The sequence below is a fragment of the Merops nubicus genome, unplaced genomic scaffold (assembly GCF_000691845.1).
Source record: "Merops nubicus isolate BGI_N331 unplaced genomic scaffold, ASM69184v1 Scaffold40157, whole genome shotgun sequence".
Classification (NCBI taxonomy): Eukaryota; Metazoa; Chordata; class Aves; order Coraciiformes; family Meropidae; genus Merops; species Merops nubicus.
The window spans coordinates 1-16,041 of record NW_008621637.1 but is presented as its reverse complement, the minus strand read 5'-3'; the positions used below and the strand labels follow the sequence as shown (position 1 = coordinate 16,041).

Sequence of the window (16,041 nt, the reverse complement as noted above, 5' to 3'; positions counted from 1 at the left end):
AAGGAACATCAGCATGGTACTTTTCACAGTACTTGAGCAGTAATGATAGTCTTCAGAACATGAATAACCAATTCTCCCGAAGGTTAGTGAAAAACCTGTTCAGACATTAAGAAGAAATTGTAAATTAATTAATTACATTATATAACACACAAACAGATGAGCTAAAGGAAGATGCTTGAAAGCAGGTCTCTGCTAATTCAACCACTCTGCTAGGTTCTCTCTAAGTAAACTCTAAAATGAGAGCCTGGGAAAGGCAACAAGTAAATACACTCAGATCAGACCATACAGACCAGTAGTTTCCAGCAGGTGACATGGGGATCCGTAGTTCCTAGGTGCTATACAGTTCTCTAGTGACACTTCTAGTGGCACCTCCACCTTCACTCAAGCATGCTTATGGTTTGCAGACTGTACAAGGGAGGGCCCTGGCAGTCCCAGCAAAGGCAGTGCCAACAGTGTGGCTCAGAGATGGTCCCTGGCTCCTCACCCTCCTTACCCTACAGTGTAAACAGCATCTTTTGAGGGGCTGGAGGACTCTCATTTTCAAATACCTGTTCTGTACAAAGTAAGAAGAGCTCAATGTAATAAAACCCAAACCAGTATGTGACCAGGGGAAAGCAGTGCCAGAAATTACACTGTATCCATTCAAGGTAGCAATACTTCAAGGACCCAGAGGAAGGATGGAAGAAACTTATTTAAAGCAGCACAAAAGAAAAGAGACATAGGGAAGAGGGCCTTCTCTCAGTGCTTAAGCCTTTAAAACTATATTAGATTTAGTAATAGTTCTTATACCATATAGAAACATAAATTCCTCACTGACACAATTCACTATCTATAGCAGTAAAAAGTTCAGAATTTTCCCCTATGCAACATCATCTTCCCCGATGGAAAGTGTCTCTGCAAGCTGATGTAAGGAACTCTATGGATTTGAAAGAAACTTCTGCTGCTGTTTTATATGAACAGCTTTTCAACCACATTACAAACAACACCAAACTCATTGCGTTCCAGTCTCTAGTTCTCAGACAATTCATATTGTACCCATCTGGATAAATGAGTCACTTGGTTTCTGGGGACAGGGAAAAGATTTTTATTGTCATTGCTTCCTAAAGAGAACTCAAAGAAGCAAAACCATCACTCTCCTAAGAGTCTATAGAGATACTGTCATAACTTTTAGCTCAAAGAAATAAAAAAGGGAACAGAATAGAGTACAACAACAGTGTACAATTAGCAATACCCTTTATTCTTCATTTTGCCTAGCGATTTAAACAGTTAAGAAAACTTCCTGAAATGAAATAACAAGAGTAGAGCTTTTTTTACACTAAATGCCATCTTTTTGCTTGTTTTGGAAGAACAGAATTGTCATCATTTTCAACCGAACAAATAGAAGAATACTTATTCCCAATACCACTGATGGCACAAAAGTGCACTCCTACGTACCAAACTTACATACTTGTCAATAATCTGTTTATTATTAGCAGTACCATATGTATTTCTATTGCTAGGGATGTAATTCAGAAAGCCACTGAATCTTAACGAGGCAGCTGCTCCTCCCTAAAAACCAGAAGACCAGCCCATTCTGCAGACACTCCTCCACCAGCTTCATCATATGGTATAATGCTATGCAACTCCACGTGCAGTAATAGTTTATTAAATTTTTATTATTTTATACTAAATCTTTGCAAAATAGAGATGGAAATTCACCCATCTGCAAACCAGCAATTACAGTGATGAGGAGAAAGTAATCCCTAACTTTCTGGCTGCCTACTCACTTCATTCCGTAGTGGTAGTCTACAACCAACTACTAAAGAGAAGGATTTTGGCAATGATGTAAGGAGGGACCATCCTACACTGAAAAGTGACACCAGAAAAGAAATAGTACTGAACCTGTCAGAAAGGAGAGCTCTGGACTAGCCAGTTCAAAGATGATCCAAACTGAAGATCTGTTCTAACAAGTTTAGATAATGTTTTTTGGTTTTGGAGGGCACAGAAAAAAGAAAAGTAATTGTGTATTGCATTGTGTGTTTAACATTGGAACAGGCTGCCCAGGGAAGTGGTTGAGTCACCATCTCTGGACGTACTTAAAACACTTGTAGATGTGGCACTCAGGGACATGGTTTAGTGGTGGACTTGGCTGTGCTGGGTTAACAGTTGGACTCGATGACCTTAAAGGTCTTTTCCAACCTAAACAATTCTATGATTCTGTGACTGAGATTCAAGTTGAATTTGTATGTGACAAAACTGGCAAGTGCTAACAAAGTTCCCTGAACAGATTCTCTTTGAACGTTGTTATTGTGAGTTTCCAACTGAATTTCAGACAATATTTCATCTGATGCTTTACAGAAAATTAAGACATGAAATTTGAGCTTTGGGGGGCCTGAAGAATAAAATTCCCAAAACTATTCCAATCATCCTCCTATAAATGTGAGAGAAAAGAGAAAGAGTCAGGTGGGTTTTTAATGAGAAAAAAACATGAAGTTTTGCTCTCTGTAAAAAGCCAAAGACCACTACAGGGAAAGGAAGAAACCTACTAATGGATTCAATGACTACCCAGAGTAGACAGACCATCACCTTCCTGATCCCTTTATTTTTTTATGGCAACAGATAAACTACTTTTAATTGGAGGACCTATACAAAAACTTCTACAAAAAAAATACCCTTAAGCACATGTCTGTTCTTATTACTGCCTCATCATTTCAGTGCCCGCAAATAAATACCTATTTTCATAAACAGTAAGTTTATGAAATAAGTAACTTAAATATCGTGTGCACAAAAAACACAAATCACATCAGAAACCTCTGAATAGCTTGGAAAACTCAATTATACCAACATACTAAAATGTGAAGAGAAAAATAAAAAATGCTTTCAAGCAACTAATATTCATATTATTGTTCTGAAGTGAGAAAACAGAATAGATTTACGTACCAAGCACATAAAGAAGTACACCCAGAGCTGCAGTGCACTCCTTGTGAGGTAGATTTTCCATCCCTTTAAAGCCAGTTCTACAGGCACAGACAGTCCCACTTTTGACGTAATGTGCAATATTTTGTTAAGAGTTCTGAATAAATGTTAATGATCCCTTTCACTACCTTCAGTAGCAGTTAGCCAGGGCTCTATATTCATAGCAAATACTGTGATTTCTCTAGCAGGTTAAACAGGTAGGAAAACTAATTTATTTCTTTTTTAGAGATGGGCTTTGAAATTTGTCTTGGCATCAGGGGATTTTCAAATTTGCTACCTTTTGTCCTAGTTCTCTTCAGTTTAGGGGAAAAGTTACACCCTGGGGGAATACCACCACCTACAACATATTTATTGCATAAATGCATATGTCTCCAGCATAAAGGCTGAAGACCTTTCTCAACCAGTTCAAAAGCATGAAGTCTAAAATAATCATTTCTCTAGAAAACCAGCAGTTACCTTGTAATTTTTTTTTGGTTGCATTTCTTCCATTTAGCACTAGCTTTATCAATTCATAGCCTGCAAATCCACCAGATTTAAACGATGGTATCAGATGAGCTTCTCTAGTCCATTTGCTGGACACCAAAAAGAAACACACATGAACATTAAACTACCTACAGCAATTTTAGAAGTCCAAGTTTCCTTACTGCAACTGCCTCTCAGGTGACAGTGCAGCTTGTAAAGCCTTTTGACTTATTGTCTTCAGCAGAGAAGTATTGGTTTTCAATTAATGCAGAAGTGAAAGAAAACAGAAGGCTAAGATTGGGTGGTTGCTTTTTTGAGGAAGAGGAAGGAAAAAGAAAAAGGATATACAAATCACAGTTTCCAAGGTAATTCCCCACTGTAAATAAACTAAGACTGTGCCTCATCTTTCTACATAAAAAACCGCCATGGTCCTTCTCAATTCAATCACACTGTTTCCAATGACTTCCCAAAATATATCACCAGAGAAGTTTTCCAGCACAGGATGTAAGGCATGCTTACAAACTACAGTATTGGCAATACAACATACTTCAGCATGAAGGAATCATAACTGCCACATGATTGAAAACACCACCAAATTTACACAAAACCAAGCCCAGGATTTATATTCCTCTTGTTACTCAAAGTGGGCAAGAACAACAAAACAACCACAGTTACTAAACAACTGACCTACACACATGCAAACTTTTCCCTCAGGAATAATGCTTTGGTTTTTTTCAAAATTGTTAGCTTACTAGCTATATTAAGAATTCTGGGTTACTAATTACATCAAGATTTTTTATTTTTTCCTTCATAAAAGTAAATCCCTGAGACACTAAATAAAAAGATTAGGAAATCCAGTTATCTATTGACTTTTCTCTGAAGTAACTTTGGCAAACGGTTCAAGACTGGAGAAAAGGCTCATTGTAGTTATATTGTTTGCTAACTAGTGGATGTTTGGCCAGAATCCATCTCTCTCTTTGTCTCGCTGGTTTGCCCTCATTCAATGTTTTGAGACATTCCTAGACAGAAGATTAACAGGAATAATAGACTAGGACTTCTACAGTCCTACTGATTTCAGTTCTAGCAGAATGCAGGGACTGAGCTGCAAAACAAAAGCAGTTGTTCAAGGACAGAACAGATATTGAGAGGGAACAATTAACACTCTTCGTCTGACTTTAAATAAGCTACTAGTGTCAGTATCTAATGGAAGGAAAGGTAAATTAAGTTAATATACAACAGGATTTTTCCTCAATGCATCACATGTTACATGCACTAGACATCTCTAGAAATCTGTGTATTGTTCTAGGTCTCAAAACCTACTGCAATAAACGGATGCTTAACACTCTTCCTGCTCTATTCACCTCACTAGGCTCTTGGCCATGAAATAAAGTAACCTGGAAATCAGTTGTGAACATCTGATTACTCGAAGGGCTCATGAACATCTGCACCACAAATCCCTACATAAACCTGCATACTTTTTGAACTCTGCACAGAGCTTCAGACTGGAGTGTGTGACACGACACGACAGCAGAGTCAGTACCAGTCTGTCTGCCCTTTGTCAAGTTCAAACCCGTATAGCAAGGCTTTTAAATATTATAAGCATCAAATTCCTAAACCTAAAAGTGTTCCACTAAGCAATAAACATAATTATGTTGTATTGGATCAAACGAAACAAGCTCCCGTTGTTACTCAAGAGGCCAGAATGTGCAGCCTAAAGTAATGACAAAGCAATAACTAACCTAACTCGAAAGGCAAGTAGGGGTAGGCTCTCACATACCAGTCAACAAATTCAAATTATGAGATGTCTTCTTTTCCACCTAGGATGGAAAACTCCAGTCATGACTTCTCGTTCTCAATTAGACTCCTGTGGGGCTTTTATGAAGCCTAGTGGATTCTGGCCACCTAGTCACAGCTAAATTTCAGCAGAAGCGTGTTTTTTCTGCCTCCATCTTTTCTCCAGTTTTATTTCCATAAAGAACTCTTTACATCCTGTCTTAGGGTGCAGAACAGTATTGCCAAGTACCTGTTCTTCAATCTCTACTGTAATTCAATAAGAAATTAAATTATTCACAGAATGTACTGCATATTCATTCTGTGGTATGCTGTGTAACAGCTAGATATTATTAACAGCTAAGTATGTCATAAACCAGTGAAAATTAATTACATTTTTCCAGAAGAGAAAATAGCTCTGTGCTCATAAAACAGATTGGTCTGATCTTCAGCTTTGAGGGTCCTACTTCTTGCACTGCTCTGGATTGCTGTAGAAAACTGGCAATAATTACCAACTACCATGCTAGCTGTCCCCAAGACAATTAGTCTCAGGCCTAGAATGCACAGATAGCACCCAAAGCAAGAAATAAATATACTCCCATAAAAGTATTGTTTCCAGTACCTGATTCTCTATGGCTTTCCTGTTTTTTGGATCACTAACAATTGACAGCTGCAACTCTGCCATCTTTTTCATCTTGCCATCCATGTCAATCTTCTGGAAGAGGCTCTTGGTTTGATTTTTCAGCAGCCTAACGGTGTCCTCTTTCCCAAGCTTCTTTGCAAAGAGGGAAGCACAGGCTGAATGTATGGCAGTAACCCAGTTCTCCAGATCTGTCTGGCTTGTTGCCTGTGAAACAAATCAATGGCACAACGTTATGAGCAGACAAGATAAAAAATAAAAAATAAAAATCAGTAGATCAAGGGCATGAAGTGCTTGACAGGTTCACTGTGATCCTAAGCACTTGACCTTAAAATGAGTGAAATAAAGCTTTATCTTTAAAACTGTGCAAATAAAGAGAGCGTGAGTTTTCCCGGCACTTTGTCATGACTTGCCTCCAACCTTCAGCTTCTGATTCTTAGACCTGCAAGGTCTGAGAGTCTCAGGAGCAAAACAAAGTCCCAGGGGCTGTGAGAAAGATGTGACTTGTGTCCTTCATGCCTCTAATTAAAGTAAAACCCACCAGGCTTCAAAGATAAACCTTCTCTTTTGGACATAACATAGCACAGAGAAGATTTTAAATGTAAGATCAGAGGAGAGGCTTAAAAAATGCTTGCTTAAAAAATGCCAAATTAGTGGAGAGAGGACAGCAAGATAAAGAGAATACATCTGTGCAGAGTCTCTGGAGATATTTACAAGTGTGCATATGAACCAGGTAGTTCTACCTAATACTGTTCATTATTAACACTTCCAGTGGTGCAAGTTAAGCAACCAAGACCTTTACATTATCTTTAACATTCTTTCTTGAACACCTTGCTCAAGCAAACTCTTCTTGAGGCCAGCAGATTCAGGGTTGAGCACTCCATTCTCTAAGGCTGCAATGCTAATAGATATGAAAAAATTTCTACAAGCTTCTAAAAATAAGGTACCAAAACTATCGTACAGATTTGTGATCTTTGTTCTTTTAATCTCTGAACGATAACTGACTGAGCCAACTGGTGTAATATATACCTGAAGTTGTATCACACACTTAAATCAATGTTATAACAGTATATAGTAACGATGTAATTATGCTATTATTTTTAAGTCAAAGGCACAAGCATGATGCATATGTATGCATGCATATACACAATCATATGCACGCATATGCATACTCACAAACATCTCCTAAAATGGAAATAAACACACATTCATACTGTTACCTGAAACAGGTAGACATCTCCAAAAGAATTGCTGAGACAGAACACGTTTTCTTTCTTGGGATGTTCTGGAACAGACTGAACTATACTATCTTCTGCAAACAGGGCGTATCGAGGCAAACTGCTCTGCTCCATCGAGTTCCTTCCGTAGGTCTCATAAAACAGCAGAGTACAACCTTTGTAGTTCAGAGAGACAAAACAAACACACACATAGAAGGAGAAAGTAAGTTCTGGATCTCCCATTTGAGTTCCTTTATATTAATGCTCTTCTGGATTAAGACATCCCCTCAGTGAACAGGGAACATCACTTTTGCTCCTCTTTTATAATAGAGAAAAAAGGAAGAATATCCAAGCTGGAAAACAAGAAAAGTGGATGAAGAATTTGCCAATGAAAAGTTGAAACAGACGTTTAACAGGGACACGACATCCGTGGACTTACAAAATAAAACAGGATGTCTCAATATGGATGTGTTAAAGGTTCAGACTGAATGGTGTTTGAGTAACATGATCTAGTGAATGATGTCCTTGCCCATGGTAGAGGGTTTGGACTACATATCTTTAAAGGACCATTCCAACCCAAACCATTCTGTGGTTCTGTGAATAAACTCAGCCTATTAAAATGTTAAAGCATGTAGCAAAGATACATTCCTGCATAGTTAAATCAGCTTGTTTCTTTATTAAATTGAATCAACTCTCTCATAAAAACCATCTAAGAAATCTTTGTATTTGTTGAAGAGATTTGCAGAAACTTTTGTCTTCAAACAAAACACTTAGTGAATAAACTTCTCAAATTTAAACCAGATTTCCTTGAATCCACCTGCAAATTAAGACAACTTCAAGTAAGTTAAAACAGTTTAAAGGGGCTGAGCTTGAGCATGTTCAGTCTTGTAGATAGTGTAACATCTAAGGTATGAAACTTGCATCCAGAAAACAAACTTCATTCTTGACAATGATAATCCTTCTGGAATTACTTTTGGAGAACAGCAGAGGAGGTATAATCCCAGTCCCCAGCAGTATGAGTACACTGCCATGATGCCTTTGGCAGTGAAGCTGGCTCAAGAAGGGTCTGCTCCCTCCAACCCTGCCAGCCCTCCATTCCTGCCCCACGTTACAATCCATTGTCCTCTCAGATGCTCTGATTTGCCTGTTCATGGGGTCACAGACTGAACTGCATTACTAAAATAATGTAGTTATAAATCAGATTTCAAGAATTCCTCAAGCTAGTTGTGCATCCAAAGAAAATACCAAAAAACTTTCACCCCTGGGAAACAGCAGTCAAATAGCAGAGGATTTGGTGTTTTTTTTTTTTTTTAATTTGAAAGATAAATTAGTACTATGTTATTGATGAATGTTTAGCCTGAAAGAAGTAAGACCAGATAGTATATCCTTGAAAACTGAAGATAACCTAAGCAGTTAGAAAAATATGAGGCTGATGATCAGCAAGGCTGGTCTTCTCCAAAATTACGGTCAAATTCATTCAGGAATTAATTTAGAAAAGACCTAACCTATCAAGAGAGGTGATCCTGCCACTCTACTCTGGCCTAGTGAGACCTCACCTGGAGTCCCGTGTCCAGCTCTGGAGCCCCCAGCACAAGAAGGATGTGCAGCTGTTGAAGTGTGTCCAGAGAAAGACATGAAAATGATTAGAGGGCTGGAACACCTCTCCTATGTAAACAGGCTGAGAGAGTTGGGGTTGTTCAGCCCGGAGAAGAGGAGGTTCTGGAGGTATCTTAAAGTGACCTTCCAGTACCTGAAAGGGGCCTACAAGAAAGCAGGGGAGGGACTGTTCACAAGGGTTTGTAGTGACAGAACAAGGGGTAATGGCTTTAAGCTAGAAAAGAGTAGATTTAGGTTAGACGTTAGGAAAAAGTTCTTCAATGTGAGGGTGATAGACCACTGGAATAGGTTGTCCAGACAGGTGGTGGAGGCCTCATCCCTGGGGACATTCAAGATTAGGCTGGATGAGGCTCTGAGTAGCTTGATCTAGTTGGAGTTGTCCCTGCTTATTGCAGGGGGGTTGGACTAGATGACCTTTGGACATCCCTTCCAGCCCAGACATCCTATGATTCTATGACTGCATGACATAGCAAGACAGACTAAATTATCACAGTGGTCCTTTAGAGCCTAGTAATCCATTAATATATTACTGCTGAAACTCTATACATACTCAGTAGAGGACTCGAAATTCAGCCAATGTGAAGATTAGGTTTGCTAGGGCTACAGTACTGTTGCCTCACTAGCCCACTTTTTGTTGTTTTTCCTTCCAATCAAAGAGGCACCACAGCACAGGGCAGCGTCAAAACTGAGATTCTGGGTTACCTGCTGATTTTCAGGCTGTTGTTGCTTCTCTGTGTACAAATGCACATGCAAAGACGCCTAGAAAGTGCATACTAAAGTGACACAGCGAAACCTGCAAATGGAAATGTTTCCTCTGTGCATGCTTTTAAAGTAGTTAAAAACAGATTTCAAGCTTTATTTTAGTAATTCTCTTAACATTTACATTTAATCTTGTATTAACATTCACAGAGACATCATCTAAAGTCACGTGAATTTGAATGGAGCTTCCTCAAAGATAAATCAGAACCAAAATCAAGGGGTTTTTTGATTCTTCTGTCTGATAAGAGAAAAACTGGGCCTGCCAGAGTTTATGGGACACATTCGGTGTGAAAAGTTATGAGGTAGAATATATGTCACACATACAGTCCAAATCTCAAGTGTACAAGAAGTGAGATCCATCGGATGGATTTCATCACATACTCCAGTGTCGATGAATGTACAACAATCAAAAGAAAAAAGAAATGCATATCAGAGGTTACTGACCATCTGATGACTGAAAAGTTTTCAAAGGAAGGAATGCAATAAATAGAAATGCCTCTGTACTGCTTAATTGCACCTTTTCCTATTACTGTCCAGCATGTCTGGCAGAATATTTAAGGTAAGAGCAAACCCTACAGCTAGTCCTATCCTTTCTCCTTAAAAGCCCTCACTCGATCTTCTTTATGACACTGAAACACCTGGGGATCTCTGCAGCTGGAAATGAAAGACATGATGTGTCACACTCCGCTTATCAGGCATGGCACTTCTGTCATCATTTCAACGTAACGAGGCAAACTAAACCAACGAAACCAAGTCCATTCTTATATTCAGCAGCAGCACTGTACAGCCACTTCCACTTCCACATTTTATGAAAATGCAAATTAAGTTCTATTTTAAACTACCATATTTCCCCTATTTGTTATCAGAAAGATAACTGAAGATAGATAATTTTTTCATCCTGATAGTTTATATATACATAAATAAAAATTTTTGAAGGGCATGCATATGCGTTCAGGTGTATGGCACCCCAGGTATATCTACAGGTCAAGCCAAGTGATCTCCAGAAGCAGCTAGTTTCATAAAGTCTGACAGACCCATTAAGACTGATCATTGTCCAAGTATTTTAATCAAAACTTGAACTGAAAGAAGAGGGCAATGGGAAAGCAATTTCCCTCATTAAATTGTTAGACAGGACAGATGCAAAAGAGAATTTCTCTTGTGAAAGGGTTACTATTCAAGCTGAGGTCTTGGTGGCCCTGAAAGTAGAGCAGAGGCCTCAGGACATGTATACTTTGAAGTCTGGCAGGTAACCAGATGGTTATAAGCCTTGTGCATATTTATAATTAAACACATTTCAACAGAGTGCAAAAACCCATGCTGTTCTCCGTTTGCATATGTGGCTATTTTAAGTCATATTTTTAAATATCTTGGCTATTTAAACTTTATGAACAAATTAAACACAGATTTATTCAAAACCCTGTGTAAGGAGAACCAAGGCAAGCTCCTTGATCTTGATATAGCATATTATAAAATCAGAACTACGCCTTGATATCCAGACAGGCAAGTTTATTTTGGCACGAGAAGTCTCCATAGGACAATAAAGGTCATCAATCAAGGAAATGAGGAATGTATATTTAAAACAGCTAACAAAGTGGAAGAGATTCTGCACCACGAACGCAGGATCACCCCATATGACCCATCTGAAGCAAAAAACATTGTATCTAATACTTCTTATAATGTTAAATGTTAATAAAGCTTTTTTAAAAGAATTTTATTTTTCTTTTTTATAGTAGGGGAAATTCAGGTAGCAAGAAGGAATGTGCCCTGTTCAGGGTCACCAATAAGCCAATTTTATAGCAAAGAACCAAACACGAAGCATATAAATTCCTTCCCAGATCTTCATTATCCCAGAAATGCACAAACTACTTGTATGTAATGAACTTCAGTTTACAGTGTTGCAGGATTGTTTACAAATTTCTTGAACTTTAGAAGAGGCAGATGAAACTCACATTCATAGTCCATAATGCAAGCACATACAACAGAGAGGGTAGAATTCAGGTACTGTTTTTCCCTTTGTATACACTGCTTGTAAGCATGAATCATGCTATCTGATAATCGGGGTAAGTGATTTAAACTGTTAAGACTGCCTACATTTTGATCCCTTGATAACAGGTCTCTGAATTATTAGGTAGAATTGCTACATTCTTGTGAGTGCACTTCTTTTAAATCAGCGCTACCAAGGACAATGTTTCCAGCACTCGCTCTTTGCTGCTCATTTTTCTTCAGGTCTACGCCCATGCAGAATTTTGAAAAGGGCAACCTGTGGGAAAGTTGTTATTTTCTCTCCTCTGGTTCCAAATACGCTAGGAAATTATTAAGTCCGATCATTTCCTTACTCATTAAGTTAGCATTATATTTACTGAAAGGCAAATCCTTTGGATGCAACTAGGGAAAAGAAAAAAACAAAACACCAAACAATGAACTCGCTCGTGAAATTCCTCTTCCTCCTCACAATAGGTGTTATTTTCCTTCTCTCCTTTGTGACACCCACACTTCTTGTGGCACACCGACCTGCCCAATTGCCCTGCACCATGCAGGTAAGCACAGCAATCACAGCGCAGCCCACCAGCGGCAGCCCCGTTCAGGTGGGCTGACTTCCCAAGGGGCTGTCTCACAGCAGGAGCAGCCTGGGGAGATGGGAAGGGGGCATGCTGAAAGCCAGAAGAGGTTGATACTGTGGGGAGTGGGTACGGTGGAAGACCATCCACGGAAAGGAGGGAGAGACCGGCAAGCCCCGGGGAGTGGTCCATGGTAGCTAAGCCTTGGGCACCGCAGGGCTTCCTGTTCTGCTGCTATTTTGGCCTCCTTTGCCCTGAATTACACACTTTTTTATGTAAATGTTCTAGCACGAGGAGTTGACCTCTTCATCAGGTTGCTACCTGAAGCACTGGAAATGGACTAAACATTTTTACATTAACCTAACCCAACTTCAAGTAAACCTCACAGCAGAGGCCAAGGAACTGCATGCTTGTGACAGGGACCTAGGCACCAGGGACTTCTCATGATCCTTAAATTTTTGCTGCACCCAAGACAGAGTTTTAACTTCTGTATTTTTCTCAAGTTTGGTCCAATTTGGTCTTTAACCTCCAAACACCCAAAAGCATCTTCTAAACCCCCAATTTTGCATGAGTACAGAAACTGGCAAGTCAGATAAAATAATTCCCACTATGATATAATATGCAAGGCCGCACATGCAATCTCAATGACCTCAAGTCAGTAGGCTGCTTAAGTCCATGCTCCATTTTAAGCATGTGGGTAGACCATGTAAAGTTTGGTACAAACTTCCGACACCCCTAAACGTTGCCAACAAAAACCAGCATGCATGAAGTTTCTGCGATACAATGGAAAAAACTGCTGCTGTAAAGCCAAAGGAGCAATGTAGTGGTTTACCTTTGAGTGTGACCCAGTACTGCTTCCACTTCCGCCGTGTGACCAGCTCCAGCTTCTTCTCCTTCTGCAAGGTCACTAGGGGCTTGAAGAACAGCCACCCTGCCTTGCGCACCACTCCTTGCTCTTTCTCACATAACAAATCCAGCTGCTCCAAGGAGCTGAGGGACTCGCCACTGGAGTCCTCTGTTTCTGATGAGGTCTCGGTGCTCTCCAGGTTTGTCCTGCTCATCTCCAGCTCCCGCATGAAGTTTTCATAAATGTTCTGCCTCAGGGCATCACTGCTAACTGCATTGGTGGACTCGGTTCTCTGGGACAGGACGTGGCTGGAGCCAGGTGACCACAGCAAAGCAGAGAGCTGAGACGGTGCCAGCGTGTCTGTGGTGAAGTTGTCTATCCTGCCATCTATGTATTCACTCCCATCTTTACACTTTGGCTCCTGTGCAAAAAAGGAGTCTGTCAGCAATTAGTCACCAGAGCTATGATGAAAAGACACACCTTATTTAGTATTTACACTTGTTCCATGTTTAGCCACAGACAGTTCCTTCTTTCAGGACCACCTCTACAACAGGACATCACAGGCTTTGCCTCAGTAGCCGTTGACATGGTCAGCACCAGCACTCGTGGTTTTCTCAGCAGAACCCCATTAAACCCTAACCACTAAGTCTGTGAGCTTTGGTAACTCAGACACGTACGACTAATCTCAAGATTCACTAGAAAGTACTGGGGCTTCTACTGGTTGAAACCTGAGGGACTCCAGGAGACAACCACATTCTCTGGCTGAAATACAGGCACCACTGCTTACACACCTGCTAGAGTACAAGTGGGAGCAGTGTTACAACAAGTTTCTTTATTATTACAGGGTTTTCAATGCCTTGGTGACACCCCATTTGTGAGAGGCAGCTGCATTTAGCTTCAGCACAGCTTGGCTTTACTTTTACTTTCTATTTGTTATATAAACCATGCTTAACCAACACAAAAAAGGTCAAAAGTTGAGAATATTTTAAGTTTGTTAGTATTGACCAATTGACAAAAATCTAATCTAACAGAAGATGTGATTTTAAAAAAGGAAAGATGCACTTGCTGACTGGCATGAATCCAGTGTCCAGACTGCAGAGGTGTGTATTTTCTGACTTGCCAGAAATCCCCCAGGAGCGTGACTATCTCACCAAGCACTGATAGGTCTGTCTTATTGCATTGTGCAACTTCATCCCTTGTATTCAGAGAGCTGGCCAATTTTACCTTAAAGGCTCAGGCCAAATTTTATGACTTCAGCTTTGCCTTGTGATATGGATGCTAACATAGGCCCATTTCTTGCCACCATTTGTCAACGTGAGACCTTGTTGGCAGATTGGATCTTTTCTTTCTTGAGCCTTTCCCAGCACTGTGCTGACTGCTCCAAACTCTCCCAAGGCTCCAGAGATGCACAAGGATTTTCATACTACCCAAAACAGAGGTCCTTGGACTAACTTCACTGCCAAGAAACACACCATACATTACAACACGCCATTTATTGTCTTCCCAACTCAAGCATTGTTGATGCTATTTAAAAGCAACCAAGATTTAAGAATGTACAACACACACACACAAAAAAAAAAAAAAAAAAAAAAAAAAGCTGCCTTTTGCAGTAACAGTGTGAGGGAAGAAAAAAGGAGAGAAAGGAGAGATGACTATAATCAATTCAAGAAATGAAGCTATTACCCTGAGTAATAATAAAGCTATTATACTTTCAAATTTAGACTGCCTCTCTAGAAGCATATATGTGATCATAGACTTCTGTACATGAATAAAGTAAATAAACCTTGGTCTCCTGTGAGCTGCTCTCACGAGCAGCTTTGAAAGCAACTACTTTTTTGTTCCTTTGCTTTCTACCTGATGCTCTTCAAAACTGCAGCGGAAAAGCTGTGCTGTGTTGTGATAGCACCAGGACCCCCAAGCATGGAGCCAAGAGCAACAGTGGGATCGCACACCCTCCGAAGTGTCGCCAGACAAGCCACCTCCCAAGCAGCAGGACACTGCGGGTTGTGACCTCGCAAAAGCCCACTTGAACTGAAACCCACGTTCTCTTACAGTATGCTGAAGTTCAATCCAAGTTTGAAGTTCAAGTCCCTTTTCATTTCAGATCCCTATGTCTGGTAACAAGGATCCAGTTCTCCTGGTAATGGAGCACCTTCCTCAGATCAGACCATACAACTGTGCCAGACATCTGCAGTTAGGTGGAAAATGGAGGCCTTCTCCACTCTGTTTTTAGGTACTGTCACTGCATGTGTGTGTCAAAATCCTCTATTTTAATTGTTTGATTATTCTCCAGGAACTGCTAGTGTCCTCTAGAAAACATTAACATAAATTTTCTTAAGAATATGTATTTCTCTGAGTCCCAAGCAATAGTAAGAAAAACAATAGGAGACAGATACATAAGAAGGTGTCTGCTGTGAAGGGCCATTACTGGAACAAGCAGCATCAAAGAAAACAATGGGATACCACCTGTCCATGAACAGCCACTAACCACATCCTGTGTTTTCTCCACACACAGAAACGGTAGAAGAGAGAAAGTACCAGAGCACAGTATATGGACAGGGGATCCAAAATTAATATATACACTTCACCATGACAACATCAGTTGTATTTTATTTTTTTTAAAGAACAGAACTGGCAGTCATGAACTCTCTGCTGGTCCTCAGGGAGGTCGTCACTGTAGCAGTACTAGGTCACTGCCAAAAAGGTCTGACCCAAATTGCTGGTGGCAGTTTCCCTGACAGGCAACTTTCTGCTTCTTCTCTCTCTGTTGCACCTAGCAATGATAGAAAACTACCACTGTTTCTGCTCAGCTACATTCAAGCAGATGTCTCAATGTCTGCGATACACCCTGGAATAGTCATAGATAATGTAAAAAATAAAGTGGCTAACCAAACCAATTAGACAAAGTGATGCATATAATAATTAGCTGTAACGAAGGGCACAGGAAACAATGCAGCCTGCTAAATTCATTAGGACCCAAGCTGAAAGTAGAATCTGATACCAGTTTTCAAGCCAAATAAAGAGGTTGTCTCAATGCACTTATCTTTTAAATCCTCTTTACACCATGCTTCAAGGCTCTGGCTTATGAAGTCAGGAGATTCTGTGAATTATTTTATTCCCATAAAGAGGCTCTTTACTTCACTGAAGAACCTACCTGCAGTAGGTGTTTCTGGTGGCTAGGCTTTTTTCAAAGCCAACCAGACCCTGGACTGCATC

General features: G+C 40.0%; 1 protein-coding gene across 1 annotated transcript in view; it reads right to left on the bottom strand.

The window, feature by feature from the left end:
- LOC103777010 (T-lymphoma invasion and metastasis-inducing protein 2-like) overlaps nt 1-13,246 on the bottom strand; it is a gene marked incomplete at both ends in the record, with an annotated part of 31,286 nt that extends 18,040 nt beyond the window's left edge. The window contains 3 exons of the mRNA XM_008944544.1: nt 5,810-6,034; nt 7,048-7,220; nt 12,811-13,246. Coding sequence (XP_008942792.1) covers nt 5,810-6,034; nt 7,048-7,220; nt 12,811-13,246 — 834 coding nt within the window. The remainder of the gene's footprint in view (nt 1-5,809; nt 6,035-7,047; nt 7,221-12,810) is intronic.
- Nucleotides 13,247-16,041: the final 2,795 nt, after the last annotated feature.